The 11167-nt window shown below is 56.1% G+C and overlaps 2 protein-coding genes across 2 annotated transcripts in view; one reads left to right on the forward strand and one right to left on the reverse strand.

Moving 5' to 3' along the window:
* Nucleotides 1-6: 6 nt before the first annotated feature.
* RNF25 (ring finger protein 25) lies at nt 7-4725 on the forward strand. Its single transcript, XM_010289266.1, has 8 exons — nt 7-105; nt 201-268; nt 998-1067; nt 1194-1265; nt 2006-2146; nt 2945-3034; nt 3562-3696; nt 3813-4725. The coding sequence occupies exons 5-8, from the start codon at nt 2081-2083 to the stop codon at nt 4533-4535; spliced, it is 1014 nt and encodes a 337-aa protein (XP_010287568.1). The 5' UTR covers nt 7-105; nt 201-268; nt 998-1067; nt 1194-1265; nt 2006-2080; the 3' UTR covers nt 4536-4725.
* Nucleotides 4726-8456: 3731 nt separating this feature from the next.
* The window catches only part of LOC104622474 (mitochondrial chaperone BCS1), a 3695-nt gene continuing 984 nt past the window's right edge, over nt 8457-11167 (reverse strand). The window contains exons 3-7 of the mRNA XM_010289267.1: nt 11054-11167; nt 10593-10656; nt 10066-10235; nt 9485-9602; nt 8457-8822 (exon numbers count right to left, since the gene is read on the reverse strand). The exon at nt 11054-11167 is cut by the window's right edge and continues 75 nt beyond it. Coding sequence (XP_010287569.1) covers nt 8570-8822; nt 9485-9602; nt 10066-10235; nt 10593-10656; nt 11054-11167 — 719 coding nt within the window. The 3' untranslated portion in view covers nt 8457-8569. The remainder of the gene's footprint in view (nt 8823-9484; nt 9603-10065; nt 10236-10592; nt 10657-11053) is intronic.

The raw sequence follows: 11167 nt of genomic DNA on the forward strand, positions 1-11167 counted from the left end.
AGGTGGGAGCCCTGGGAGATCAGCATCACTCTGCACCCCGCCACGGCCCAGGACCAGGACTCCCAGTATGTCTGCTTCACCCTGGTGCTCTCTGTGCCCCCCCAGGTAGGCTGCCGGCCCCCTTTCCTCCCTACCCGGGGCCTCTCTGCCTGCCTTGTTGTGCTTTCGGTGTTTCTCTCTTTTTTTTTTTTTCTCCTTAGTATCCCAACAAAGCTCCGGAAATCTTGATCAGGAACCCCCGGGGGCTGTCAGATGAGCAAATTCAAAAGTGAGTGCTGGGAGGGTGGGGAGAGGGAGATCCTTTCCTCCAGAGACCTGTGAGGCAGAACTGGTGGAAGAGCCTTCTCTCAAATTCACGTGGCTCCCTGTGTCTGGTGAACAGATGGATACAGGTCCCTAAATCACCTTGTCTTAAATCTCATGGGAGCCACTGCTGCTGAGTTTGACACCAAGGGGCCCACCCTATGGTTGTTCCCCTGTAGTCCCCCTGAATTGCAGTCTAAATCCCCTGGGCCTTTGAAGCTGTTGGTCCTGCTTTGACAGAGGTAGGACTGAACCGAGTTCTTGGGCAGCACGTTGTTGCCTTTGTGCTCCCATCCTTGGTGCAGCGGAGTGCATGCAGAGAGACCCTGGTACCCGCCAGCAGCACAGGAGTAACGCAGCTCCCACCAGACCTGCTCAGGGGCTGCTGTCAGATAAACGAAGCCTGAGATTCACCAAAACCAAAGGTCGCTGGGTGAGCTCGAGCTGAGACAGTCAACAAACCTGCTCTTGCAAGTCCCTCTGGGGACAAAGGCTTCCTGTGCACTGCACCTGTGGGAAGCCGGGAGAGCACATGAATATGTGTGTGCACATGTGCCCATCCCATGCTGCAGGCAAAGTCTGAAGGCTAGTGCTTTATTTCTTTCTCCTGTCGCTGTGGCGGGGCGACAGGTATGTTGGACAGTGAAAAGGTATGGCTAAACTTGTGTTAAGCATTTCTGCTGCTTTGGTGTAGGATTTCCCAGACCCTCAGAAGTGTTGCTGAAGCCAGGCTGGGGACAGAGGTGCTCTATGAACTGATTGAGGTGAGAGCTGGGGCAGATTGTGGGTGACAAGCAACAGACACTGGTCCCTGACTGCCCGAGAGGTGGGACAGCCCTGAGCCCATGGGCAGGCCAGTGAGTAAAATGTTTGCTTTCCTGCTTCTGCAGAAAGGGAAGGAGATTCTCACTGACAACAACATTCCTCACGGCCAGTGTGTGATCTGCCTCTATGGATTCCAGGTAGGCATGTGTCTCCTCGTCCCACAAGCTGGCTGGGAACTGAGGCAAGAGAACGGGGAGCCTGGGGCTCAAAGCTTGGGATATCGGCCTGGGACTGGGGTGCATCTCAGCAGCCCCCTGCCCCCCTGATCTGTAGGTGATCCTACTAAGCATGAACCTTCCTAAGGTGATACACGCTACTCTCCCCGTCAGTCTGAAGATAACCATCTACAGAAACAGGGCACAGGGGCAGCAAGTGATGCTGGAGCATCTCCAAAGGAGTGGCTAGGGTTTGGGGATAGTTGTGGTGCATCTTGGCTTCCCTTGTGTTGGTCAAACCTTGCCTGGAGTTCAGCACACAGGTGGTCAGGAGGAACTGGAAGACATCCATGCAGGCGCTGTGGGGACAGGGGAGCTTGACTTGTCCAGGTTACAAGGAGAGGCAGCACCTGCCTAGGAAGGAGAACATATCAGGTGGGAAGATTGCTGCTTACACAGGAACACATGCAGAGAAATCAGTCACAAAACCTTTATATCTTGACATTAGGAGTGTTTCTCACACTTAGAATAGGGAGCGGTGTCCCAGTAAGATCTGAGGAAGTAGAAATGAAGCCCAGCAGAAGATGTTATGCGGCTCTGCCAGCAATAGCACTAGTTCCCCACTGCCAGCGTTGACATGGGAGTGAAAACCCACCTCAGCAGGGGAGGCTACACAACCCTGTGCTCAGAAACCCTTTAAAACTGCCTTTTTTCCTCTACAGGAGAGAGAAGCCTTCACAAAGACCCAGTGCTACCACTACTTCCACTCCCACTGCCTGGCCCGCTATGCCCAGCACATGGAGGAGGAGATCCTTATGCAGCAGGAGGAGAGAGAGCAGCACCTGGCACCATCCTCCAAACAGGTACCAGGCCCTGGGCTCCCTCCCCTGGCCCCCTGTGCAGGCCCTCATGATGTCTGTGTCACCCCCTTGCGGACATGGACTGAGGGCTAGCCTGACCCAGGAGCATGGTCAGCATCATGCCCACACTGAGAATCAGAGCGGGGATTAGATCAGGTGATCTCCATGGGCCCTTTCCAACCAAAATTACCCCATGAGTTTTTAGTACTTCAGCAGTTGGTTTATTGGATCTCTGGGTCAGCGTCTGCTGTATGAGGGGCAGGGGAGTTGCATTTTTGGACTTCTGGAACCACAGGAGTTAGAAAAGGGAGCTCCTTCTCTAGTCCTTGAACTGCAGGGATAAACATGATCACCTGCATTGGGGGTGATAAAAGCTGCCTGAGCATGTGTTGGAACAGTTGTCAGCCACAGACCAAACTGCGCAGCTGAGCATGAAAGAAGTCAAAGGCTCCTTCCTGTAAAACCCTTTCAAAGAGTTGCTGCCTAGATGACACACTCCACTCTGGAGTGGAGAAAAATAGATCCTAGGCTAAGGAGGACTGAAACCATACACGGTGACAGAGGTGGTTTGTACAGCATTCAGCTGCTGGAGCAGAAATCCCAGCATGCCTCATGGTGGAGACACCTGTAGCAGTCGTTGAGATACTGAGCTGCGTTCATGCTGCTGAAACCCCCCTGGGCTTCCCTGTCCTGGCAGAAGAGTGAAGAAGGCTGCTCTGTTGCGCTTCCAGGCTGGGGTTATCCAGCAGCATGTGAGCTGGGTGATGGCCGGGGTTTGGTATCACCTCTTGCCTTCCACAGGAAGTCGGTGTGCAGTGCCCTGTCTGCCGGGAGACCCTGGTCTATGATCTCTGTGCTCTGAAGGCAGCACCGCCCCCGCAGCACCCACTGGTAAGAGATGGGGGCTTTGCTCAGCTGTGCCCCGCTCGCTGGGTAGCTTCAACTGGGACACTATAACAGATGAACAAATGCATGCTCTCCAGACCTCCTAGATGGCCCACCCAAGGGGCAGTTCACAAAACCTAGCAGGGTGTCTCCTGACTCTTTGATGTGTCCACAAAGCAGGTTTAGTTGTATAGCCCTGAGTCATGAGCAGATGTGCTGGGCGAGAGGTAATTCTGCCATGGGGCATGTCCCCGTATGTAATCAAGGTTAGAAGAGTGACCTGGTTGTAGCTGCTCTGCATCTTGCCCCACAGCAGGATGTCCCAAGGCAGTTGCTGCAGGAACAGTGGGTGTGCGTTGGCACGCTCTACCTCTGTCTAGGGATTTCATGTGCATCTGTAGGCCTGGTCAAATGTGGCGAAGGGAAGCAGGTTGCCTGGGTGCTGTACAATCAAAGGAGGGTTTGGGGAGTAGCTCTTAGCTCTGCCAGCTGCCTGTCCATGCCAGGTGTTGAGAGAGCCCTTGCTTTCTCAGGAGCCGTACAGGCCAGATGCCAAGATGCTGCAGCACCAGGAAGAACTGCGCTTAATTTTCAAGAGACAGCAAGAGAAAGGGGGCATCATTGACCCTGAAGCAGAGAAGAACCGTTACTTCATCAGCCTCCAGGCGGTATGGCACTGGGGGCAGAGAGCTGGCGAGGGGGGCCCTGGACTGCAGGGCCGAGCGCTGTCATCTGCTGCGGGACTTCTCTGTGCTTTTCTTCACCGGTGGCTTCTTTCTTTCAGCCTCCAGCTGCTGTCGATCCAGGCCAAGCAGCCACTGCCTCCGAGCTGCCAGTGAGTGCAAGCGCTGTGGATGTGCCCCAGCCGCCCAGCCAAGCCTCGGCTCCAGAGCCAGCTGGGGTGCCCGAGGCCAGGGCCGAACCCGGGCGGCCCGAGAGGCCTGCTGTGCCCAGGGAGCAACAGAGCAAGAGGGAGAGGCATAGAGGGGAGAGGCCGGGCCCCAGGGGCCAGGGCAGGCAGTCGTGCAGTGGCTTGCAGGAACAGGCAGAGGAAGCCTGTCATCCATTTCATGGCTCCAGGGGGCCCAGGGGCTTCAGCCGGAGACCGGAGTGGCGACCTGGTGGGAGGCACAGCCAGGAGTTTCCAAAGCCTCACAGCAGAAGCAGGGCTGCTGCCTTGGCTGAAAGAAAGGAGTTGTGCCCTGAAGACCCTTCAGCAGTAACAGAGGCAGCAGACTTGAAAGAGGAGCACCGTGATGTGGAGAGATGGACCCCAGAGGAGGGGGCTGAGGCCCGGGGCAGGGAGAAGGAGAACCTGGCATTCAACCGCAGCAACCACAGAGCAGCTCCCAGCTGGCAGAGCCACCACAGGCCCTGGGATTGTGGGAGGTGGGAAAGGTCCAGAGTCCAGGAGTGTGGTTCTTACCCTAGAGCGCCAAGAGGGAGAGGGGGGTTCAGGCCCAGTGGACGACGAGAAGCCCATCTTGAGAAGGAGAGTGGCTCCTAGCAGCAGTGGTGAGGGGCTGGGCTGGGGGACGGAAGGGCTGTTTCTGGGGAGGAAAATGGAGGCTCTGGTGGAGCAGTAGCAAGCAGACACCATACCCCTTGGGAGGGAGAAGGCAGTTGACATATGGCACAGCTTGGGACAGGCAGTGTCTCCAGGGCATGTGCAGAGTGAAGCATCCTGGCCTGAGCAACTGGCTGTCACTGGCATTGGAGAAGCTGAGTCCTGACAGATCATGTCAGCCTTGGTCTCAGAGGACCCAGGGGACAGTACAGAGCAAACGTACTGAGCCCAGCATGGTGCCGCGGCAGAGCCAGAGTTGTGGCAGGACCTTCTCTGGAAGCCAGCATCCCAACAGAGCCATTGTGGTGCCAAGTGATGAGGCTGTGCCAGGGCAGCAGCCTGGAGCTCAGCTTGCTGTGTCCCCCATTCCTTCTCAAAGTGCCTTCTCGACTGCTGTTGCTTGGAGACAACATTGCTTCTCCTGCAGCCCTGACACTCTGTTCAGCTGATGGGCTTGTCCAGGCAAGTCCTTTGTACAACGGGACATTTCCCAGTCTCAGACAGGAGAGCTAAATTAAGCCTAAGTCAACACATTGGCAGGTCAGGGCTGTCTGGTGGCTGAGGCTTCAGGTTGGCTTCTGCTCCCTCGGGAAGCCTGAATTTAGCTGGAGCTCCTGCCCTGTCCTTCAGCTGCTTTTGTGCAGGCAGAAGCTGATGGGGAGACCTGGGAAGAGCACTCTGCTTTGCAACCTGTCAGGATCCCCCTCTAAGGCCAGGATGTCTCTTGGAACTTGTGACAGCCCAGAGTGAAGACATGCCCCAATACTTTGGATACTCTTACCCTCCTTTCATCTTCAAGCTGATCTTGCTTCAAAGAAATGAGGATTTGCTGTTTAAACTAACTTGGTGCAGTTCCTTCTGCTGCTGCTTCACAGATTTAAAGTGTCCCATTCCAGAGCCATAATGGGTGATCCCAAGCCTCTGAAGTGGGACACTGCTATTAAATTAATTTGTTTGGTCTACTCCAGAGCCTGCTCCCTTTTTCTCTGCCCTCTCGCTCCTGTTCTTTGTTGTTTGGAGCAAAGGTGTTTGATCCCTGCTATTGCTCCCTCCTCTCCCTGCTCCCTACACCCAGGGCCAGGGCAGAGACCTTCCCCTGACCCTCCTGGGTGGCAGGAGGGCTCCCCAGTCCCTGCTTTGCCTGGCTCAGTGGAAGCTGTCTGGCTCAACCAGACAGTACTGATTCCTTCACACTTGTTTGTGCCTTGTGCCCCCACATCTCTTGGCCACACGTGGGTTGTTATTGTCTTCCTCCTGCTGAGTACAAAAATGAATGTGCCGTGATAGACTTGCCAGAGCTTCAGATGAGATCTCTAGAGGGCTGTGTGCCAGCTGGGAAGGCATTTGCACTGCATCTGCCTGACTGATCCTTTGGCACATGAAGAGTGCACAAAGGCTCACTCTGGAATGGGTCCTCCTCACCTGCTGCCCTACTCTAGCCACACCCTGCCTTGTCCTGAAGGGGTTAGAACCTTCTGTGCTTGAAGTTCCACCATTGGCCTATTTTCAACCCTAATGCTCCAAAAGCATTATCCCCCCCCACCCCTTTGGTCTGAGTCTACCTGTCCTGAGCTTGGGGATCTGAGAGCCAGATTTTGTGCCCTGCTGGGGACGAGGGCTGAACACTCGCTCCCTGAAGGCAACCCTAATTTTTCTTCAGTGCTCACTCTGTCCTTGTTTCAGCTGGTTTCTGGGTGAACAGGCTGCCTGCACTTGAGTGAAAAAGGTGTAAACTTTATCTGACATTGATGCTTGTTCTGCTGCCTCCTGCCTTCACTTGTGAAATTGCTGTGCTCCAAGAAAGGTGTTTGATCATGTCCTGAAAAACATGAAGACCTCTGCCCCTCGCAGCAGCTGAAGCTCCTTGGATTCCTCCAGTGAGCCAGGCTTACTCCCAGCGGGAAGGCTGCTGTACCCGGTGTTTGGAGCATGGGAATTCAGCCATGGAAATCAGAGTGAGGAAGGACTTGGGTAACTTCAGTCAAATGCCTAGACGTGTTAGAGACGTAGGAGGGTTTTTTTCTTGGGAGTAGGGATTTAGGAAGGGCCCTCACCTTTCCGATTCACTGTTGTCAGCCTGGAGCAGAGGACATTTTGTAACAGCATGTGGAAATGAATTTGGGCTAAAAAAAACAAACCTGGGTTGGAGGGGAGGAATGGAGCCTGCACCCTGCCCTGGGGCTCCTTGCTTGGTGTCTGCCTGTGTCACCCACCTACCTCACAGGGCTGTTGTGAGGCTTAACTGGCAAAAGTACTTGGGCTGGGCAGAAGAGCACCGGCAGTGTCTGTAGCATTAACACTATTAAAAGCAAGCAGAATGAGAGATGGTGCCTGTGCTCTCCTGTGGTGGCATCGGGCCCGTCTGGCTCTCCCTCACCACTCCCCCACCCTCCCAAACTGCTGTGAGGCATTTGCCAGTCACTCACTGGCCAGTTTTGACCCTCAGTTTTGAGGGAGGAGGCTGGATCCAAGCAGTTGGCCTCTGCGGGCCAAGCACAGGGTTTGAGATGCCAACAGCAACACCATGCTCCAGGAGCCACTCTGAGTCACTGAGAGATGCCCCCACCTCCCTGTGGCCATGAGATCAACCCTTCCATTTGTGCAAAGCTGGGGTTGCATCAAAGCAGTGCCCTTTGTGCTGAAATCCAGCCAGGTGGCATCAGCTGGGCCCCTTTATAGCCCCATGCGCTTTCAGCTTCGCCCTTGGCCCTGCAGGGCAGAGCCAAGAGGAGGGCTGAGCAGTGACCTAGTGGCTTGGGACTGGCCTGGAACCAGCTCCCCCAGCCCTGCCAAGGTGACGCAGCCCCTGAAATGAGGACATGAACATGGCGCTGGCTCTGGGGAAGCTGATTTTGGGACTCTGAAACAGGGACAGGGGAGGGAAGAGGCTCTGGCTGGCTTGTTCTGCAGGTCAGCATGAACCCCCTGGCCCCTGACTCTGGGCTGTTGGGAAGGAGGCGCAGGACCTACCCACCTCTCAGTTGCATTTCAGGCACCTGTGGCTTTAAGCCCATCCAGGACTTTTGTTCCTGGCAGGAAGGAAGCCTGGTGACAGGGAAGAGGCTGTGAGACTGCCAGCAGCAGGCCACATCCCTCCTTCAGCCACGCAGGGCCTCTCCTGCTAAAAGAAGAGTAGTCACCTCCAACAGGGATTTCTGCACCTTGCACTGGACTGGCCTGGCTGCAAAAATTCATGCTGGAGTTAACGTCAAGCTCTTAGGAAGATATTCTGTAACCAGACAAAGCCTCTCATCTGCCCCCACACGCAGGCCTGCAGGAGGAGCACTCATGCCCACCCAAGAACGATACCCAAGCAGATCAGTACTCAGCATCACAACCCAGCAGGGCAGGAGCTGTGGCACCAGCCTGCAGCCCAAGGGACAACAAGCTGTCTCTTAGGAGCTGCCTTTTTCTGAAATGCTCTGGATTTGCAGTACTGGCTGTGCCAGGCCCTGGTCAGGAGGGCACTGGACCAGCAGCTGGATAGTGGAGCAATTAACAGGCAAAGGGACCAGAAAGCCAAGAGCCATGTTGTGCACTTCACAGAGGATAGTCACAAACCAGTGAAGACTGTTGTCCTTTCAAAGGCCAGCAGCTCTATAGCAGTGCAGCACCCCAATGTCCTGCCCCACTGAAAAGCCCTTTTGGGGCACACCCAGGCTGCCCTGCAAGGAAGAGGATTCACATCCAGGAGGCCTTGGCAGCTTAATGCACTAGCCCTGCTCACCAGTGTGTGCCTTGTGCTGGGATAGCCGTAACATCGAAGTCTGGGGAGCAGCAAGAGCTGATTCCCTCTCCCTGCTTGCAGGGCTGGCAGCTGACTCTCCGTGTGTTTTAATAAATGCCAAGGCCTTAAGAGGGGTAGAGGTGAACAGAGGCCTGGCCTGTGTGGCTGGGCAGCTTCATGGCATCCCCAGAACGGTCACATCCTTGTCCCAGTCATCTCAGCATGGCAGGGGAAAGCTGGCCCCTGGTCACAGTAGGATGGACTGTATGTTTGAAATGGCTCCTTCGGGGTCCATCTTGTAGAGCATGAAGTGGCCCTGCACCTGGGCAGCGCTGATCTGCTTGGAGACTGCCAGCGCCTGTTCCGCAAAATGCTCAGCTGCAGCCAGGGACTGCTCGGGGTAGAAGCGCTGGAACATGCAGGCAAGCTGCCAGCGGGAGCAGTGGCCCACGTACTGCTTGAGATCCACGCGGCCAGGACGCACCAGGGCTGGGTCCAGCCTGCCGAGAGACACAGGGGTGCCTGGAAAACCTGATCAAAGTGTCTCTGCAGGAAGGTCCTGCAGGAAGCCACCCTCTCTGCTAGCACAGCCGCTGCTCTGCACTGTGAGATGGTAAATCTGGGGAATTGCTTTGTCTCTGGGAGGGGCTGAGGGGGGAAATCAACCCAAAAGAGACCAAGCGAGCTGGGGAAGGGCTGGCACTGGAGGGCGACAAGCATGTCCTGGGAAACAGCTCTGCCCATCTCTGTCCCATGAGCAACCTCTGAACAACACTCTAGGCCAGCTCAGTCTGGAGTGAGAAAGCCTAACACAGAGCAGCATCTGGCCAGGTGCCAGGAGCCCAGGCTGCATCCTGCCAACCCAACGGGCTGCGCGTGGGGCCAGTGCTTCGCTCACAGCATGGCCACAACCCCAAAACCTGCAGATCCCCACAGGCAGGAAGCTGGTACCACTCCTGAACAGCAAGGAAGCACCTGATGCTCCAGCAAAAGGGATCCTGATTAACAATCAAGAGATTTGCATCCCACAGGAGGATTTGGGAAACCTGAACCCCCAGTCTTCATGCTGGAGGATGCAAATAGCCCTCCATAAAGCCCATCAGAAGGGAGCAACATTTTCCTGTGCTACCCTCCCTGTTCCCTCCCAGAGGGCAACTCTGACCTGTCCACGTAGTTGGTAGTCATGAAGACAATCCTAGCCTCTGTGGAGGCCACACCATCCAGGGCGTTGAGGAGGCCGCTGAAGGTCAGGCGCCCCATGCCTTGGTACACAGCCGGGTCTGGGGACAGAGGTGTCTGAGATCATAGCCATTGGCCAATAAACCCACGCAGTCTCACGGGCCACCTCCCTGTCACCTGAGGCTTAAGCTCAAGCTCCTCCCTCTTTCCTTGCCCCAAAGCTGACCCTCTGCCTCTCCCTGGCTGGCAGCACATTCACCTCCCCTGCCCACTGGCACCCCTGGAAGCCCAAAAAGAGAATGAGGGGGAAAGCCACCTCCTCCCTCAGGCTGAAGATAGCTGGGCAGGAGAAGTGTCTTTACCTGTCAATACAGGACCCAAATTTTGTTTTCTATAGCCTAGCCAAAACTGGGTGAGGTCCAGCTTGGGCCCTGAGGCCCCAGATCGCTGCCCACTCCTGGCCTCTGCTGATGTGGGCAGAGCAGCCCAGTGTCCAAACCTTTCCCCAGCACAGCCAGCAAACCTCCCTCCCGCCACTGGCCTGGGAATGGGACCACTGCTCACTCTCAGCGGCGAGGTCCCGGCTGATGAAAGCAGCATCTACGTCCTCCAGCAGGATGATGCTCTGCTGAGGTGCCACACTCAGGAGGTGATTGAGCCGGTCATCGGAGAGGCTGCGGTCACTGAGGCTCAGCAGGCAGATACTGTATTGCAGCTCCCCGGCCAGGGCTGTGCTGGGAAGGACACAAACCACCGGGGTGAATCACAGCAAGAAAGCCCAGAGCAGAGGAAGAACAGTATCTCCCCACCCAGCAACCGGGGAGGGGGCAGACGCATCATCCCTCAGCGGGGATCAGATAAGGGGGGCAGGTGGGAGCCCCTGCTCAGCCCACCGGTACGATGCAGCGCTGTGCAAAGCGAGGGCGCAAAGGGCTCGTCACCCTGACCTGTAACGGTGCCAGCAACACAAACGCTTACACCAGGAACGGCGCAGGAGGCACAAGCCCACTCCTGCATTTCAAACCCAAACTCATCCACACCCTCTCACCAGAAACTGCTGTGCCCCAGAGCAGCCAGCTGGCAATACTCACATGAAGCTGCTTTTCCCACAGCCAGGAGGACCATACAGCAGGTAGCCTCTTCGGTAGGGGATCCCTAGGAAGACAGTGTCCTGTTAGGAACCAGCTGGGTTGCTCTGAGCTCTCTCCCCTAGAGCTATGGGGCTGTGCTGAGCACACACAGAGGACACACCAGGTGAAGGCAAGCAGCAGGGAAAAATCTCTCTGCAGCCACCTCCAGAGAGGATGACAAGCATCCTGCCCCACCCCACAAGCAGCATGACAGGAGCAATGAACTCCATGGCTTATGGTTTCCAGGATGGGATTGAACCAAGGGGAGTTTCTCCCGTTGCAGACCCAGGCCTGACCTTAGCACTTGGGCTTGCGCATTTGCGGGATGTGCGGGATGTGGGGTCGTGCCCCACAGCCACGGCTGCAGGGGTGTAAGAAGCCATGCTGGGCACAATGCAGAGGACACCATGACAGAGCCTTGCCTCTCTCGCTGTACCACTTGGGGTTGTCAATGAACTCCTTCACATCCTGGACCAGCCTCTCCGACACACCTTCCTCCAGCACCACCGAGCTGAGAGGCCGGCGGCGGCGGGGGG

This window comes from Phaethon lepturus, unplaced genomic scaffold (genome assembly GCF_000687285.1).
Source record: "Phaethon lepturus isolate BGI_N335 unplaced genomic scaffold, ASM68728v1 scaffold43516, whole genome shotgun sequence".
Classification (NCBI taxonomy): Eukaryota; Metazoa; Chordata; class Aves; order Phaethontiformes; family Phaethontidae; genus Phaethon; species Phaethon lepturus.

What these genes read in the sequence shown, in the direction of transcription:
- RNF25 (XM_010289266.1), top strand. Translation starts at nt 2,081, where the DNA reads ATGGAGGAGGAGATCCTTATGCAGCAGGAGGAGAGAGAGCAGCACCTG. An exon ending in CGCCCCCGCAGCACCCACTG is followed by an intron (nt 3,035 to 3,561) that starts GTAAGAGATGGG and finishes TTGCTTTCTCAG; the next exon opens with GAGCCGTACAGGCCAGATGC. An exon ending in ACTTCATCAGCCTCCAGGCG is followed by an intron (nt 3,697 to 3,812) that starts GTATGGCACTGG and finishes TCTTTCTTTCAG; the next exon opens with CCTCCAGCTGCTGTCGATCC.